Source organism: Osmia lignaria, chromosome 9, assembly GCF_051020975.1.
Source record: "Osmia lignaria lignaria isolate PbOS001 chromosome 9, iyOsmLign1, whole genome shotgun sequence".
NCBI lineage: Eukaryota > Metazoa > Arthropoda > Insecta > Hymenoptera > Megachilidae > Osmia > Osmia lignaria.
This window is the reverse complement of record NC_135040.1, coordinates 14,360,807-14,379,476: the sequence shown is the minus strand read 5'-3', so window position 1 is coordinate 14,379,476 and position 18,670 is coordinate 14,360,807. Positions and strand designations below refer to the sequence as shown.

At 31.1% G+C, this 18,670-nt stretch overlaps 2 protein-coding genes and 1 long non-coding RNA gene across 25 annotated transcripts; 2 read left to right on the top strand and 1 right to left on the bottom strand.

Annotated features, from left to right (window-relative positions):
• The first annotated feature begins 1,183 nt into the window (after nt 1-1,183).
• On the top strand, nt 1,184-7,424 carry LOC117608049 (mitochondrial-processing peptidase subunit beta). Of its 4 annotated transcripts, XM_076690126.1 has the most exons (17): nt 1,184-1,355; nt 1,423-1,527; nt 2,428-2,634; nt 2,732-2,993; nt 3,070-3,192; nt 3,325-3,486; nt 3,565-3,756; nt 3,829-4,022; nt 4,088-4,160; nt 5,410-5,670; nt 5,758-5,929; nt 6,008-6,164; nt 6,239-6,450; nt 6,516-6,659; nt 6,732-6,877; nt 6,938-7,141; nt 7,206-7,419. In XM_076690126.1, the coding sequence occupies exons 3-17, from the start codon at nt 2,441-2,443 to the stop codon at nt 7,344-7,346; spliced, it is 2,637 nt and encodes an 878-aa protein (XP_076546241.1). In that variant the 5' UTR covers nt 1,184-1,355; nt 1,423-1,527; nt 2,428-2,440; the 3' UTR covers nt 7,347-7,419. The 4 variants fall into 4 exon arrangements, with proteins under 4 accessions (XP_076546241.1, XP_034188582.2, XP_034188671.2 ...); XM_034332691.2 differs by having other exon boundaries at nt 1,184-1,527; XM_034332600.2 differs by lacking the exons at nt 1,184-1,355; nt 1,423-1,527 and adding an exon at nt 1,897-2,235 and having other exon boundaries at nt 7,206-7,421.
• A 3,253-nt stretch (nt 7,425-10,677) lies between these two features.
• LOC117602121 (uncharacterized) lies at nt 10,678-11,816 on the top strand. Its single transcript, XR_004580887.2, has 4 exons — nt 10,678-10,834; nt 11,172-11,212; nt 11,413-11,474; nt 11,667-11,816. It is a non-coding gene; the product is annotated as an uncharacterized LOC117602121 (long non-coding RNA).
• Nucleotides 11,817-12,174: 358 nt separating this feature from the next.
• On the bottom strand, nt 12,175-18,637 carry CrebB (Cyclic-AMP response element binding protein B). 20 transcript variants are annotated; one of them, XM_034326549.2, is made up of 9 exons: nt 18,213-18,629; nt 17,681-17,856; nt 17,159-17,369; nt 16,630-16,779; nt 16,414-16,543; nt 15,131-15,220; nt 14,498-14,641; nt 14,219-14,306; nt 12,177-14,141 (listed from the first exon to the last, which is right to left on the bottom strand). In XM_034326549.2, the coding sequence occupies exons 3-9, from the start codon at nt 17,348-17,350 to the stop codon at nt 13,997-13,999; spliced, it is 939 nt and encodes a 312-aa protein (XP_034182440.1). In that variant the 5' UTR covers nt 17,351-17,369; nt 17,681-17,856; nt 18,213-18,629; the 3' UTR covers nt 12,177-13,996. The 20 variants fall into 20 exon arrangements, with proteins under 20 accessions (XP_034182485.1, XP_034182481.1, XP_076546349.1 ...); XM_034326539.2 differs by having other exon boundaries at nt 18,159-18,215; XM_034326594.2 differs by lacking the exon at nt 17,681-17,856 and having other exon boundaries at nt 12,175-14,141; nt 17,258-17,369; nt 18,159-18,637.
• Between the last annotated feature and the right edge of the window lie 33 nt (nt 18,638-18,670).

Here is an 18,670-nt window from a genome sequence, read left to right as displayed (position 1 = left end):
GTGTGTGGTCAAAGTATAATACAACACGAGAGGACACGTTTAAATTTAGTTCTAACGGTACTAGGCATATATGTACATATAGCCATATGCATACGAAATGTTGAAAGTTAAGCCGCCTATTTTAAGAATGTGTATGTTCGTTTTAATTTCGGTTGAAACCAGTAATCGGAGGAGAAGCAGCAATTGAGAGACCGAAAAGAATTGTACGAAAGAGAACGGAGAGCAATCGTTCGTTACATAAAACTTTAGTAATGAATATTAGACTGTTATAGCTGATGCATGCGCTCGTTAAAGCAGCTCTGTTTAGCGGTACACATACGTATACGTTTATACAAAGTGTAAAAGTATGTGTAACCAATATAATCTGTGTAGGTCGCTATAAATTATGCATCAATATATACAATACCTTCAAAGAGATTTAATAAAACCTACTATGTAAATGAGTTAGAGAAAATGGTTCTTCTATCAACGAAAATACTTTATTAAATTGTACAATTTAGAAAGTAAGGTAGTATGTTCTTACGTACCACGGATTATTACATTAATAAAACTCTTGAACACTTGATTAACAATTTGTACTCGATAAATTAGATATCTTATTTGCTTCCTCATGGGCTTCTCGCCCCTGCCCCTATACTTCCTTGCCAATAACAGGTACTGGTTTTTCTACAGTGGCACCTCTGGTGTCGATCAAGAGAACTATAAATTCTTGGTTATGACTGTACCGACCCCTGCTGACGCGACGTTCGGTCGTCGGTGCTGAGCGGATTGCAGGTTTCTGGCGCTTTTTACTCGAATTTTTAAACGTTAATAACTGGAAAACAAAGCCGTAAAGGCTATTTCATTATTCTTAATTTTCGTCTTATTTTGATCCCTAGAATCACCTCTTAAAATATTGCCCACCTGTTGTCGAACACCCTGTATATTTTTCAGGAACTATGTCTTTCAGATTCTGAAGTATATCACATTGCAACTACAGTTTTACGGAACGAAAATTAATAATAATGAATGCATGGTCAGTATTGTTTAATTATGTACTTATACATATAGCTATCGTAGCATACACGTGTCATTTAGGTGTATGCGAAAGGTGACGTAGTATAGCATGCCGTTAGTTGATAGGGTTGATAGCATGCGATAATTAAGATGTCGCTTAAATCAGTTTCTGTTCGGCCTAATTTTCGATGAAACGTTGACTGTTTTACCGACGCGGAATTCGAAGTTCGGCCTCGACGCTCGCATCACCTTAAGAGTTCAAAGAAAATTTATGTTTGTGATTGTTTATTCATTTTGTTGAGGAATTTAATGTTTTCTTTTTTTAAATGTCATCGTAGTAAACTAAAGCCCAGTTTATAGTGAGTAATTTAATGGGATCGTAAACGTTCGTATGATCATCATTTTAAGTATATCCATCGTTTTCAGAAACTATTGAATAAATATGTTAATACAATTAAATACTGAAACAATCTTTTATCAAATATAATAACCAGATACAAAATATATACTTGTGATAAGAAATATTATCAGGTAAGCGTTATTGGTATATTTAAATATATAGTAACAATATTTCAGCTTAAGGTTATGTTGTTACTTGTTGAATTTTGACAACAATACAACAAATTTTGTAATTTATTAGGAAAAAGGTATGTTATTTAAATACAGAAAATAGTTAAAGTAGAATTTTGTAACGTATGCTATGGTTTGTTATAATATTATAGATTACATTTATAAATTTTAAGAAATATCAAATGCTCTAATATGATCTAAACATTGTTTTCAATATAAAATAAACATTTTCTAAGTTCGTTTATCAGTATTTAGTTTATCATCTGTAATTTTTCATAAATGAAATAATACATTTCAGTGTGATCTAGTATTTTAATATAATTATATTTCTTTCTACTTTTAATTTAAGATTATGTTTGGAGTATGCTAAAAGTGTATCCTTGTTAAAAAATATGTCGAAAATTATGTAGGATCATTGATCGTAGGGGCATATGGTTGGCAGAAATTTTATCACTATTTCTGGGTTTCAGCCAAAAACACAGAGCTTATTCAGCAGTCAGAATTAGACTGTTTTGTGAACAAAATTTTCTTTGTCTTTTTATGTCAGTGTCAGTTTAAGAAAAGAAAACCTTGTTCAGTTTGTTGCATTTTTTGATACAAAATGCAAGGAGAGGAAAAAACAGTGAATGAACAAGTGTTTCCGATAGCTAATCATTTAATTTGTTATATGTACATACAAATATTTATAAATATTAAATAAAGTTTAAACAATCCTTATAAATTAAATGATGACAATGCAAAAATATATGTCTTTGCTTCCCTAATATATTAAATTTAATAAATAAAATGATTTTTTTATAAAATCAAAATATTGACTACTATTGTATTAAAATGTAATATGTGTTATTTTATGTGTTGTAGGTGCAAAAAGAAAATGAAAATGAAACGCAGTAGGTCTTTGTCTCCTAAAGCTTCGTGCAGTGAGGATGACATGAAGCGCATGAAACTTGGAGAGAATGAGAAAAATGACATAATAATAATGCATCCCCATATATTAGATTTTTCTGATGATGTATTACTAAACATTTTCAAGTATCTGAATCCTCAAGATCTCATGGCAATAAGCTTGTATGTTTTGAATAATTGTTAGCATGTAAACTTACTAGTATTATAAGATATTCTAATATTTATACATGGTATATATTACACTATTTTGTATCATCAGATCGTGTCAGCGGTTAGCTCAAGTTGCCCAAGACAAAACTTTATGGAGAAGAGTAGATTTTCGGGTGAAACCGATATTACTAAATGATTTAAAAGAATATATAAAATTTTTTCAACCAATGACAGTAAGTCTTGCTGTTCGTGGTAGTTTGCACTGTGAAAAAGAAGCAGAGGTTAGTCCCTACTTTTTTAATTCTATCAAAAATTCATGTACTCAACTAAGGGAATTAACTATCGAAGAATATTATATCAATGGAGATAAGGTAAATGCATTTACTAAATCATTTGAAACAACATAATTAAGTTTTGGAATAGCTAATAAATTTAATGTCTGTACAGATTCAGATAACAGATTTTCCACGTACCATTGAAAAACTTTCATTAGAGGGTTGCAAAATGGGATATTTACGTGGTAATAAGTCGTATTTTTTTAAAATGAATTTCCATATGCCTAACTTAACAGTAAGCATTTTTCTTACTATTGTATGTATATTAAACTGATTACTGTAGTATCTGATTTATATTATATGTTAATATTGACATCTTTCTGTACTATTTTATTGTTTCTAATATTTCATTTTTAATATATTTCAGTGTTTGATCTTAAGCAATTGTCAGTGGTTCACTCCACATTCATTACTAGTTATTAGTAAAATGCCAAAGTTGAAAGAATTAAGGCTAAATTCGTGTCACCGATTAGGAGAATGCGTTGCTTACACCAGTTTGGCTACAAGATTCGGATTTAAAACTTTAGAGGTAAACAATTCTTTATACTCTATTATTTGTAGTAAATATATTATTTTTTTTCAATAATTGTATAACTACATATTTCAGATTCTTGACTTGCGAGATACTGCACTTGGTGACAGTGAAGTCGGATGTTTCAGTTGTACTAAAACTTTGACTCATCTTTACCTTGAATGCCCTTTTAATTTACGAAATACAGAATCGTCAGATCAAGAGTCAAGGCCTCTGCCACCAGAAGGTTTAAATCAACCTGTATATGAAGATGATAATCTTGTACAGGTGAGTATACCGATATAATATAAAGAAAATAATAACAAAGCTATTTCTCTGCTATTTTCTTCTATTATTTAGTTTGTGGTTGAAGACGGATTTCGTTGGGAAAATTACACATTTGGACGTTGCTTAATCACAGATAGAGCAATTTGTGCTCTTGGAATTGACACGTGTGATCGCAAAATAATAAATAACTCGGCAGAAGGAGTTATAGTTGTAGAAGATGACAAACGAATATTTAACAATCCACACTTAAAAACATTAGTTGTCAGGTATTACTGCATTCATAAACACCTAAAATTAATATTTAAACATAACTATCTCTTTTGTCTTTCAGAAATTATCCATACGTTACAAACTCAAGTCTCGTACATCTGGCTTTGAATGCGTCAAGTCTCGAATATTTAGATGTAAGTGGTACTTCAGTTACGAGGCAAGGAGTTGAAACTTTTAAGTCTCGAAGATCAAACGTTAAAATAATCACTTCATTCGATGAAACATAGTTGATGCAAACTATAATGGAAATGTGAATTTAGTGCGATTAACACAAGTTTAAATATATGATTGATACGTATTTAAACATAGAGGAACACAAGCATTTGAAAAGTACAGAGTCATTTTAAAAGCTTCAATGCCAGGATACTCTTACAGTTAAATAGATCTATTTTCCGCAGAAACATAACTATAAGAGTTAGAAGTAAACAGTTTTTTACTTTAATTAGGTAATATGTATAAATCATCTTAATTTGCATCTTAATTTTACAATCTCCATGTGTGTTCAATGTATTTCGTATGTGTTACAGTTCCATTATATTGTATATAAGTATATATGTGCAATTTAATAACATATTCAATTTTATGATGGTAATTCTTAGAGTAACAAAATATAATACATTATTTTCTATTCATAATAATGTAATGTTATTATCGAAATAGAAAACATTAGTATGTATGAAGCATTTCAAATACATCACTTGGAGAAGGGTTAGTGATACACACTATAATTGTAAAAAGGCGTACAGTGGATAAAAGTTATTTATTTAAAAAAAATAAAAAATTGAAAGATATTGACACGTGACTATAATATTTGAAAAAGTTATTAGTCTAATAGTTTCAGTGTATGTGTGTAAATTAACTGCTTGAAAAACATGTAAGCAATGTTTTTTATATTGGTCATTACTATACATATATATATACATTTATAAACGTTCATATACAAAAACATTACTTGCCATTATTTTTTTCACAGAAATTAATTTATACAAGCATTAGATCATAAAATATTAAATTACTAATTTTTATACAGTAAAAAATCATTCCGTTTCTTTTTCATATTGTTAATTTCATCACTTATAATAAAACTTTTGTTTCATTAAACTTATAAAAAAATGTATTTTTATTTTAATACAGTAGTACATAGCAAATTGAAAAAAGAAAATCTTCAATGCATCTTCAATTGTTACACATATGTATGTACATAAAAATATAATTTGTATATGTTAAGTATAAGCAAAAAATGATGGCTATATCGAAATATTTGTGTTGTTCAGAAAGCAGTATAATGCTTAAATGCATTAAGAGAGTTTGTGTTACATTTATTATTTTAAATTATTTACAGGATACATTATAAAATAATGTTATGTTGAATTCATTTTCAAGGGATATATTTCTATGTCAAATGGTTGTTATAAACAATTTGAAGCTTACAAAGGAATTTCTAGAAACATGGCTAAACTTTCGAATAAGAGTTCGAATTCGGAGCAAATAGAATCTTGCATTGTAAGCAGCGGTATGCGTCTTGTGTGTGAATGCAGAAATTCTTTCACCACCACCTTAGGATGTTTTCTTCCAGCCGGTGCAATGTATGAAATGCCCAAAGAACGTGGCAGCGCTATATTTTTAGAACATTTACTTTTCAGGGTAAAGTAACATAATTAAATACAAGTACATAGGAAGATAATCATTGTACCATAATAAAATTAATAATAACACTTTTATTTAATGTAGAGAACACAACATAACAATCAAGAACAACTAGAAAAGTTATTAGGAGAGATTGGTGGAAAAGTTGCTGCTATTGCTATGCGGGATATGTTTCTTTTTTATGGAACAGTACTTCCACACGAAGTAGATAAGCTTATTCAATTATTTGCAGATGTAATATTGAATGGTATTATATGTAAGTAGAAGATGAAGAATCCTGTAAAATTTTAATACCCTTATGTGGAAGTTACATACATTTTATTTGATATTCTAGGTGATGAAGATGTTGAAAGGGAAAAGTGTGTAATTCTATATGAACTTTCTAAAATGGCGTTAGACAAGGAAAAAGTTGTAATGGATTATTTACCTACTGTCGCGTATCAGGATACTGCCCTTGCCAATGGTGTATATCCTGAAACTGATACAATAAAGTAGGTAAAATAATTTCAAAATATGTATAAATATTCTATATATTTATTTATTTATTGGAATGTTAAATTTTTAGAAAATTTTGTACAGAGAATCTTATTGAATTTCGAGATCGTTTGTTTAAAACATATTTTATGACAATGGTTTGTACTGGATCCATTGGTTTAGAAAAATTTAAAAGGCTTGTTTGCAAACATTTCACTATTGAAGAAGATGATAATGAATTACCAATAGATCTTGCTAATAACGTGCAGTCTTGTATAGAATCATTTCAGTGTCGATTTTCAGGTGAACGAAAATTAGAAACTATTATAATAATACAGCTTCTGTACAAATAATTATATAAAATATAGGTTGTGACTTGCGGCTAAGAGATGATGACGAGGAATTAGGATATGTTGCTATAGGATTTGAAGGACCAAGTTATAAAGAACCTGAAGATCACCTTATTCTTACTGTGGCTAAAGAAATTGTAGGTTCCTGGGATAAAAGCTGTAGTAAGTTAACAATCTGTATATATCATACATGAATTTAATAGCGTTATTGAATATATTAATATTTCCTTTAAGGTGGAGCAAGTCATAATGCACCATATATTGCACACTGTGCATTTAATACAGAGTTTTGTTACATGTACAAATCTTTTTTTCACAACTGGGCACAGTGTACTAGTATGTGGGGCTGTTATTTTGTGTCTAATAAATTAGACCAAGAGGTATGTTTATAATATCAATTGTTGTGTCTAATAATTTTCATTTTTGATACATTTATCTAGAACATGGTGGATTTATTGCAAAGAGAATGGATGAAATTATGTACAACAATTACACAAAAGGAAGTACTTCGTGCTGTTAATCAATGTAAATTGAAAGATCTGATTGTTCTGAGTGATCCAACGAGTCGTTTTTTCGATATCGTTCAATATATTTTTAGATATGGATATTATGAACCGATACAAAACAGAATTTTAGAATATGAGGTAAAATTTTGTGAAAGAAATTGTTTTTTTGTATCGAACAAAAGTCAACATTTTTATATTACAGAAAATAACAACAGATAAACTGAAGGAAACCTGTGAAAAATATATCTATGATCAAAATCCGACTGTTGTAGCAATTGGTCGTATTGAAAATTTACCACACTACTATGTAATAAGAAATGGAATGTATTTATTGCGATATTGAAATTTGTTTACAAAAAGTTCGAATCAGAAATTATAATATTAGTGATACTCGGAATTCATGATTATAATTTTTGTTTTAGCATGGCTTTTGTTTCTTTCCATAAAGAAAGCAAAACATATACATATATATATCCGTCCGTCCGTGTCACTTTTCAACTTGAGAAATACTCTAATTGTAAGTGGTCGCAGTTAAAAGTTAAGAGATTTCAATTTTTCTATAAAAATTCTGTAGGTCGCACATTTTAGCTTCGGGGTCCCTAATACCCCAGATGCCATGCGGTCGGTATACAGTGTTACCGACGCTTCGGGGTCCCTGGCACCCCGGATGCGTAATGGCGATATCCAGAGTATCACCGATGCTACGGGGTCCTTAACATCCCAGATGCCATAATGTCGATATGCAGAACATCGCCGGTGCATCGGGGTCCCTGACACCCCGGATACCATATTGTCGATATCCAGAGTATCGACCTACATGGAGCTAGCCGGAAGGAATAATAAAATATGATTAATTCTAATTTCTCTTAAGTGTATTTCGTTTATAAATCGTTTGTGACAAATTAGTTCCTTCGTAATTAGCAATTTTATTTCAATCATAATGTAAGCCGAAACTTTTTAATAATTTTTTATAATAAACAGATTTCGTGATAACTGATTGTGTAATTGATTGGAAATCCATTGTCATTTACAAATATATCATTGTCATTGTTTGTGAGTAAATAATTTCTTAATTATTTACAAGTTTGTTTTATAATAAATAATTATAGTGCGCATGTGCTACAGATCCGGTCGTACCCATCACTACCACGAACAAGTGAGTTTCACGATTTGTTTGTTTTTCGTTCTTATATTTCGCTAGATCCGGTCAAACCCATCACTATTCCGAACAAGTGAGTTCCACGATTTGTTTGTTTTTCGTTCTTATATTTCGCTAGTTCCGGTCAAACCCATCACTATTCCGAACAAGTGAGTTTCACGATTTGTTCGTTTTTCGTTCTTATATTTTGCTAGTTGCTTCGGGGTCCCTGACACCCCGGGCAGCGTAACATCGGTGTCACCGGTACCTCGGGGTCTCAGACACCCCGAATGCCGTAGTATTGGCAAATACTTACTCTTTGGTATTGGTAAGCAAAGTGTCATTGGTGCTTCGGGGTCCCTGACACCCCGGATGCTAAAATGTCGTTATACAAAAAGTGTCACCTGTGCTTCGGGGTTCCTGAAACCCCAAGATGACATCATGTCAGTATGCAGAGATAGTCATTGGTGCGTCGGGGTCCCTGGCATCCCGATGCTATTTAATTGTTATACAAAGATAGTCGCCGACGTTTCGGGGTCCTTAATACCCCATTATGATATTAGGTCGGTATGCAAAGGGACTCATTGGCGCAGCGGGGTCCTTAGCACCCCTGGATAATATCAGGACCGTATGAAGAGGGCACAACCAGTTTAATTTTTTTCCAGAGTTTATTTAATTTACTTCATTTATTTGTTTTTGCTTACTAAATAAGCTCATAGATTGGGAACAACATTTATAATTATATCCGTCTTCTGGGTCTCAGCCGAGAACCTCAATTATTTTACTTTTTCTAGTTATTTATATAATTTTATCCCTCATTATAGGTCAAGGCCATCTCAGTATCCCTTATGTACCTGCATTCCTTACGTTCCTGCACCCCTTAATTACCATCTTTTTTTTTTTTTTTGTTAACGTGGTGGAAATCTTCAGAAAGACACCTTCAACCCCCCTGGGGAGGGGCCGGAGGTAGTGTAGGATTTTTACCCACTAAAACCACCACGGTGGCCTGCACTAGGGCGGAAGGGAGGGTCCTTTGCCTCTCCGCCATGTGCCAAACTCCGCCGACATCGGGGGCCACACCCGATGCCGGCACTCCACTGGCCGCGTGCAGTGGAGGCCGGGGCCCCAGCCTCGGACACCTACGGGATTCCTTTACATCTCTGCATCCCTTACATGCCTGCATTCTTTTCATCCCTACATTCTTTTCATCCCTACATTCCTCTCATCCCTACATTCCTTACATCTCTGCATCTCTCATAATAAATATATTGTAAAGACTTCTTCGAGTAAAGGTAAGTAAAGGTAAGTAAAGGTAAGTAAAAGAAATTCGCGAAAATTTCGAAAAACAGCGCCCCCTGGCGGCAAAAATGCGAACTAAAATTTCGATGTTGAATCAGCGCCATCTGGTTTCGGAAAAAGGAACCAAACCTTGCACCATTTCTGGCCCTCTGGCGGCAAAAATGTGAACTAAAATTTCGATATCGAATCAGCGCCATCTGGTTTCGGAAAAAGGAACTAAATCATGCCAAAATTTTGGCCCTCTAGTGGCAAAAATGTGAACTAAATTCTCGATGTCGAATCAGCGCCATCTGGTTTCGGAAAAAGGAACTAAATCTTGCCAAAATTTTGGCCCTCTAGCGGCAAAAATGCGAACTAAATTCTCGACGTCGAATCAGCGCCATCTGGTTTCGGAAAAAGGAACTAAACCTTGCACCGTTTCTGGCCCTCTGGCGGCAAAAATGTGAACCAAAATTTCGATGTCGAATCAGCGCCCTCTGGTGGCGAAAAAAGGAACTAACTTACCTTTACTCGAAGCAGTCATTATAATATATTTATTATAAGGGATACAGTGATGTAAGGGATGAAGAGATGTAAGGAATGTATGGATGAAAAGAATGTAGGGATTTAAGGGATGAAGAGATGTAAGAAATGTAGGGATGAAAACAATGTAGGGATTTAAGAGATGAAGAGATGTAAGGAATGTAGGGATGAAAAGAATGTAGGGATGTAAGGGATGAAGCGAGATAAGGAATGTAGGGATGAAAACAATGTAGGGATTTAAGGAATGAAGCGAGATAAGGAATGTAGGGATGAAAACAATGTAGGGATTTAAGGAATGAAGAGATGGAAAGAATGTAGGGATGAATAGGATGTAGGGATGAAAGGGATGAAGCGATGTAAGTAATGTAGGGATGAAAACAATGTAGGGATTTAAGGGACAAAGAGATGTAAGGAATGTAGCGATGAGAGGAATGTAGGGATGTAAGGGGTACTGAGATGGCCTATAATGAGTGGACAAAATGTTTCGGTTCACATCATGATTGAAATAAAATTGCTAATTACAAAAGAACTAATTTGTCACAAACGTTAAAAATAGATTCACACTCAATCACAAACGATTTACATTACGAAATACACTAAGAAAAATTAAAAATAATCATATTTTGTTATTCCCCCCCGGCTAGCTTCATGTAGGTTCTGTTGTCATTGTATGGTGTGCCAACCTCACATTGGGGTTCCTGGAACCCCTAAGGTCGTATAATCCCTCGAGAATAAAAGCACGTCCAGTTTTCTTGTGTCTGTAGTCAGTGGTGGTTATAAGCATCCAAATTTCATGTATTTCCCGTATTAACATCAATTAACATTATCCCGAAAGGTTGTTCGGTCTTTGTCTTAGAAATTGTTATAAACAGGTGGGTGGTAATATATGAATATGTTTTATAAAAGAATAAAAAATTTGTTTTATACTGATCTTGTATTTTTAGTATTTAGTTCCTGAAAACTGTTTTAAAACTACAATAGACACGTGCATCTTTTCTGGCTTCGAGACTTTGTAATCCAAAAGTATCTTTAATAACTTAATACAATCGATATTCAATAATTATAGAATTGAGTATTTTTTCTTATTTATAAAGATTTGCAATACATATAATTTTTAGGGATGTGTAATTTGTTCGTATTAAAATAACTTATAGTTTCCCTTGGTTTTTTAGAATTTTAATATTAATTAATAACACGTTTGTTTTATAGGAGGAGCGTGTTTGTACAAAAAGAATATTAGACAAGAGGTGGTATGTATTTCATTTTACTCTTACATTGTTTATAATTATAAATTGTAACCTTAAGAAACGTGATGAAATCGTTAAACCGTTTACCTACATGATACAGTGATTGTCTAATTCATGCACTACCAACTGAGTTATTTGATTTAACTTAAGAATGGACAGAATTATTAAACAATATTAAATTTAAGTTTATTCTTTCGTTGCAGCTTTTTGGATTGCAGTCTGTCTTTTAAAAATTGCAAGAAGATATGATAAAACTGTATGACTGGTTAGTATCGTTTTATTTTCTTTCTTTCTTTCTTTCGTTAATAATATATAAACATAAAATGATGATATTTTATACCAATAATCATGAATTTAATGATTAATTTTAACATGCACTACCAACTGATCTTCTGAACTTAATTAAGTACTAATAGTACTTTGGCAACATGTATTTTAGAATATCTTTACATTTTAGGTAATAAAACAGTTGTGATTGGAATACCAGTTTTGTACTCATACTTCAAGAAGAGCTACAATTACATGTGTTGCAATAGAAATTGTCTAAATACATAATTGTAATTAATATAAAAAATTTAATTGAAATTATTTGAAATACAAATTTTTCTTTAAAATGTGTTTTATCATTTTTAATACCCCATACCTTTATAGAAATAATACTATTCTGAAAAGGGTTTATAAACTATATTTTTTGTTAACACAGATGATGTGTAAAAATACATATATTATCTATATACAATATTTCATAATATTATCGGTGCAGCAATCAAGATATACATATATTATACATCTAATTAACATTGGAACAGAGATGAAAATGTGCAGAATATCAGTTCATCTAAATAAAATATATAAGAAAAATAGAACTTATAGTGAATTGTTTTTTTTTATAATTTCATTACAAATCACTATAAAGTACATGGTACTTTTAGTTACTAAAGAATTAAATTCAATGAAAACTTTATAATCATAAATTACATATTAAGAATGTGGGAGATTGTGAAAATAAACAATTTAAGAAAAAATATGTTTAAAAATTACATAATTTGTTTATGTAATAAACTCTTCCAGTTTGATCAGTCCTTAAAAAAATAATTTCAAACTTTACAAAAATATATAACAAATGTAGGTACTCTAAAAAGAAATATACACAAGAAGGATGCTACTCATTATACTTTTATGAAGATTACGAATTATCCAGCAGTGATCAAACTGGACTTTTAATACATGGAATTATATACTTTTGAAAAATAAACATTAACAATCAGAATTATACTTTCGGTAATTTTCATATTTAGATATATAGAATATCAATTCTACAAGAAAAATGCATTGAAGAATAATCCTCTGTAAAATACTTGATTGTAGTAAGTTTTTTTCTTATTTTAACGTGAAATTCGTTCAACTATGTCTGTATATAATTTATGGTACAATGCGTAACTAACAATAATAATTCAAAGATTTTATTTAATTTTAGAAAATATGAAAATGTATCAGAATAAAAATTTAAATATTAACACAATTTTATAATTTTTATGTAAGACATAAAACTATAACATAATACATAGTTTAAAAATATTGTATGTACCCATTTGTTTCCTACAACATAATTTCATACATACATTGTGTGTGTACTTGCGCATTTGCGCATGTTATTTGTATACCATAAGTATACAGAAATCTTCAAGGCACTCCAGATATATATATATTACATTCATATTTTACAAACTCTGTTATTCAGTTTTTGCACTTGAGGCATTTTAAAGTAGAAATTAAAATCAGATGAGAGCACTTCAACTAATGTTTTCCTACCGCACGCTTTTCTACAGTATAAATTATATTTCTCCACGTAATACATGTTTGAAATTTGTACGTAAAATAAAAAATTATTTTGAAGTGACACTTTATACATGTAGATGTTACAGCAGCAATGATTAAATCAGCAGAATTTCCACCTACTTTCTATTTACAATCGGTTTCAATATCTTTGTTCAGGTAGTACAGTTTTAGAAATATGTATTTCCTAATTTTAAATAGATCTGTTCTCTTTTTTTTTAAATACGAAAAAACAACGCAACTGAAAAATAAATTAGAGACACTGCTGTCTAACAGATATACTCTCTTTCGCATAAAAATTATGTGACTTTAAACTGTAATCGTATCTACAATAATTTCTAAATTACATTAGCAAATATTCTGTATAAGGCGTTTCTCTGATGCGTGTGTATTAGTGACCAATTATGTACTATAAATTGACTGACTACTAAAGACATCTCTTTTGGTTTCTTTCGAGTTTTAACTAATGTCAAGTTTCCTGAAGTAGAACGGAATTACACGAATACAATGTTTATGTATAAGTAAAACAGTACCAAAGTACTATTTAACATCACATACTCACTGTAACCTAAATGAATATGTTTTAAACATTGATGTTCTTGTTTTCGTTATCAACACATATTTTAAATATGCAAACATTAATAACCTGTCTTTATATGAGTGTTAAGTTTATCCAAAATATAGATTGACTTCCTGAATATTGCCTATAAGTTTGCTACTGTCGTATTTCATATACCTTTGGCTTCTCGCTTTTTAGTAATAGCAAGTTTCACAAGCCTTTATGTTCGCACTTAAATACAGTATGTTACAGAAACACTTATTTATAAGAATGCATGTACATCACCATTGCTTACCTAACAACGTTTAGGATAATGTACACAAAGAAGACATGTACAGGTTTTTTAGCTGGTTAATAGTTTTCATACAATGTCTCAACATTAAACACCAACCTCAGTCAGTTTTCGGTTCGCATAGTTGTTTTAATGATTTTAGTTCTTCAATTAACGTCTGATTTCTGTTTTCCAATATCGCGACTCGATTTTCTAAACACTTTATGTATTCTTTCTTTTTTCTTCTGCACTCGCGGGCTGCTTCTCTGTGAAAAAAATATTTAGGTATTTTTTAAATAATCGTATGAACCAAATCAAAATATTTTTTGTTTTACTTAATTACCTGTTTTTAAGCAACCTTAATTCTCTTTTTCTAGCTGCATCTTCTACTACAACACCATGCCCTGTATAAGCTGGAACATTGCCAGAAACTGTATTCCCCAAATTTTTACTTTTTTTGCTCACAATTAATCAGTATAACTTAAAACTACATGTAATTACTACATTACTACTATTAAAAATACTTGAAAAGTATATTTATGAATATAAAATGTAATATACATGTACATTTTAATAATTTAACTAAAAAGAATACAATAAAAAAGTATGAAAAAGTTCGCACCTGGGACAAAAAATTGTGTATCTTGGCCTTGGGCATATTGTACTATAGTTCCTCCTGCTGTGGCAGCATTACTCATAGTTAGCGTGTGAAGCCCAGGAACTCCTTCTCCCTGGGTTGCAATTTGAATGGTACCAGCCGGAATTACTACAAAAATATGCAAATCTTAAATACTTAACAATTATAAGATACAACTGTATATCATCGATAAAGAAAATGCACATCTAGCTCAATAGTTTTCAAATACCATGCTTTTTTAACACTAAAAGCAACATAATGCTTCCACAACTATACTTATTTATTATTACATTTATTATTGTTGTTTTAAATAATTATATAGTACTTTATAAAACATAGAAAGATGCACCGTTTAAATACATATACATATACCTATTTGCAAATAAAATTAAGAACCCCCTAAGCAAGGATGCCACACCAAGCAAACATGATACAAAATATCACATTAGCAATATACATAAAGATAAAAGGAATTAAATTTTAAGTGCTTTAATCTAACAGCTCTAATGTACTCCTCTAACATTGTTTCCTTCAAATTAAAAGACAAAGGCTGGGATAAGTGTAAAGAATCGAATAAAGGACAGCCAGGAAAGATATGTAGAAGAAAAAATAACCAACCTGTCTGATAATGGAGCGAGTGGGAAGACACTTCACTGTCCACGTTAGAATCACACTCAGAAGATGATTCTAGGGGGGGCAATCGACCGTCTGTAACACCGAATTAATACAACCCCTATTATAATAGAGTTGTTATCGGTGTTAATCTGTTTAGACTAAATGAACTTGTAAAATTTCAAAAGAAAAAGAAAATTCACGAAATATTGTTATAATTTAATCTTTCATAGCATTTATTCATCAACTGAAAACAATGGTACCAGATTTACTTAACATTTCTTCTGAAATAACTTTCCTGATTGCATTTTACTGCATAATTTTATATTTCTGAGAAAGCCTGCATCCAGAAAGTAAAATGATTTCTACATAATTTGAGAAGATAACGATAAAAATAAAATTACACCATCGTATGCTATTTCCTTTCTGGCTGCTGTATACATATATCCATCATAATACTGTGCAGTCAGCTCATACAAAAAGGAAATAGATCAAGATGAAAATTGAAACTCATTGATACATATACGCAATCGTGAATAAGTGCAAATAATGCAAAAAAACAAGAGAAAATTCACTATAAATATAATAAAAATTAAGAGACACGTTTAAATATCATTATTTCTTTATATCATTCATTACAAACTTTCAATATTTTTTACCTTCATTATAACTATTCATTTTAAAATACACCTAGAATAGATAAGAATTTAAAAACAATGCATTTTATGAAATATTTTACTTGATTATTTTAATAGTAGTTTCAGACATTTATTTTATTGGTACTAAACAAATATATGTATATACAAATAATAGTTAGAGGAGAATTCACTGTTTTTTAAATATTCTATTATCAATAAGTTAAATTTTATCATAACTTACAGTCTAAGCTTGGTATGGCATTCCTTCTTTATCTATACATAAGATAAAATACTATAAATCTAAAGTGCGACATTCATACTCCCATAATCCTAAAGAAATTAAATTTGTTATAACTTATATTTACTTATTAAGAAATAATGTCAGATTTAATAACTATAAAAACAAATATACTTAAAGTAGGTATGTAACAATAATTGTATGAACTGACATGCACTTTATCATTATCTAAAAATCAGTATACCCTTAGAGATATATTATGATCAGAATAAGCAAATATATTCTATATAAAGGTAAAAAATTGATACTAAATTGTATAAGCAAATCTGATGAGAAGTCTATTGATAAATGTTTCTTTAATGTATGATTTATGTAGTTTTTTCTTAAATTTTTGACAGAAAAGTTTACTATACCTGTAATTTCACCACCACCTAGATCATTAAGAATTTTCTTGTAAGACGGTCGTCTGGTAAGGATACCTCCTCTTTGTTCAGGAGATTCTTCAGAGTCTGAGAAACTATCATCGCTTCCAGTCTCAACCACCTGTTGTGATAATGTAATACAATATTTAATAGTACATAAAATATTATTTGTTATTTAACACAATCAGACCAAGAAAATTTTACTACCTGAAGAGTCTGCAGGCTTGCTTGAGCTGTTTGAATAACAGAATTGGGTTTACTAACAAGAATGACATTCCCTTTTGAAATAGCAACAGGTTGTATATTTGTTGCAGTTTGAATTACTGACTGTTGGTTTGGTTGTATAACAGACTGTACCTAAATAAGTAGAAAAATACAAATTATTATAAAATACTAATGATTTTGAACGTTCATAAAATGTTTAAATAAGAAACAAGGTAATGACTTTTATAATAACTATAAACATGCATATACAAATATTCAACGTGTAACATTAAATACTCTTTTTCATGAACCAACAAAAAAACTGTAGTTAGTTAATTATGAAAACAAGCTTATAATAGAGTTTTCTTAATTTGAACCAGCATTATGCAAAATTGAATATGTAGAGTGCTTAAATAAATTAATAGATTAACTTAACTAAACTAAAGTATAAATAAATTATGTATGCATGCTTTAAAATAAAACAAATGAATAAATGATCAGACATAGATACACAGGAGATTCTCCTGTATACCTGTGTTGTTGCTGACGTAGGAAGTGTAAGTTGCACAATGCTGGTAGAGGCTACCAGATGATGAGTTTGCTGCTGATGTGTTCTATTGAGAGATTGTACCGATGTAGCGATTGCTGGTGATGCATCACCACCTTGAGAACCCGTAGATAATGGGTCAACTGCTGATCCATTTTCCTCAACCATACTTTCCATAGCCTGGGAACCTCAAACCCTGTAAAAAAAATATATTTTGTTAATTTTATATATAGATTCCAACTTAATTTTAATGTATCATTTGTTTTTAATACCGAAGTCTATCCTTTTATGGTTGTATTCATAACACTAAATAACATTCAACATGTCAGATAAAAGAATTTATTCGAATAAAAGGTATGGTAACATTTTAATTTATTAGTGCACAAATAAATGCGTTTTATAATTCACTGAGAAGTTCATATTAAATTATCTTCACAGTACTAAATATTTCAGGAAATAAAAATACGAAAAATAATTTGTCACTTAAGAAGTCAAATATATGCATACTTGAAATATCATGAATTGACTTCCAGACTAAAGATTAACATCGTCAGAATAAGTGAGACCAACGATTCGAAAATCGTATCAATTTGAAATCGGGGTTATCCATTAAAGTGCAAAATTTTTAAATTTCCCGCCAGTCAGCGATCGGCGGTGTTACTGCGTCATTTACATAAGCAGATCTAAAAATAATACGAGAACAATAAACACTTGAGATGCTTTCGTAGACGATTGAAGATCCACAAATCAAAAGAAAACATGATGAAACGTGACTCAGATTGTACTGATCAGAATCACGATGTGTCAATTAATGGTGAAAAGAGATGTCAAAATCATCACGTAACCCCCATTGCTCTTTTCGAGAAATTTGTACATCATCTTTAAGGCGCCATATTTTACGGCATATTCCATAGTAGATGTAAAACTGACTGTACTGGGATCATGAAATAAAATGCTGGTAGTTTCGGCAGCATTTTAGATGTACCGTAAGTGCAGTGGTCCATGCCCGGTTGTTATTATTCTCCAGCTGGGTACTTACCAGTTACGTATTTCTCGTCACCAACTTTGCTGCAATCGGAGTGGGCAAACGGGCAGGTACGTAGCAGCCACGTCAAAACTCCAGTGGCTTCGTCACTGGTGGAGCTCACGACCTCCGCGCTGCGCGTCACGATCAAAATGGCCGACGGTTTTCCTCCACCCCCTCATAGGCTGATCGTGAATCGGATAGTGATAGGACTGATCGTCTCGTATCTGTTTGATACTGGTCACGTTTTGTTAAAATTTTCATCCATTTAGCTTGAATAAACCGTAATCAATATTCTACTAATACATTCAAAACTGCTAGTCAGTTCATTATATTTAATATCTTGTGCCTGTTAAATATTATAAAGTATATTTCAGACATGACCATCACGCACTTTGTTCAACAAGTGAGAATAAATATGATATTAGATATTAAATATATCACAAATATAATAGTATTAACTATCCAATGTA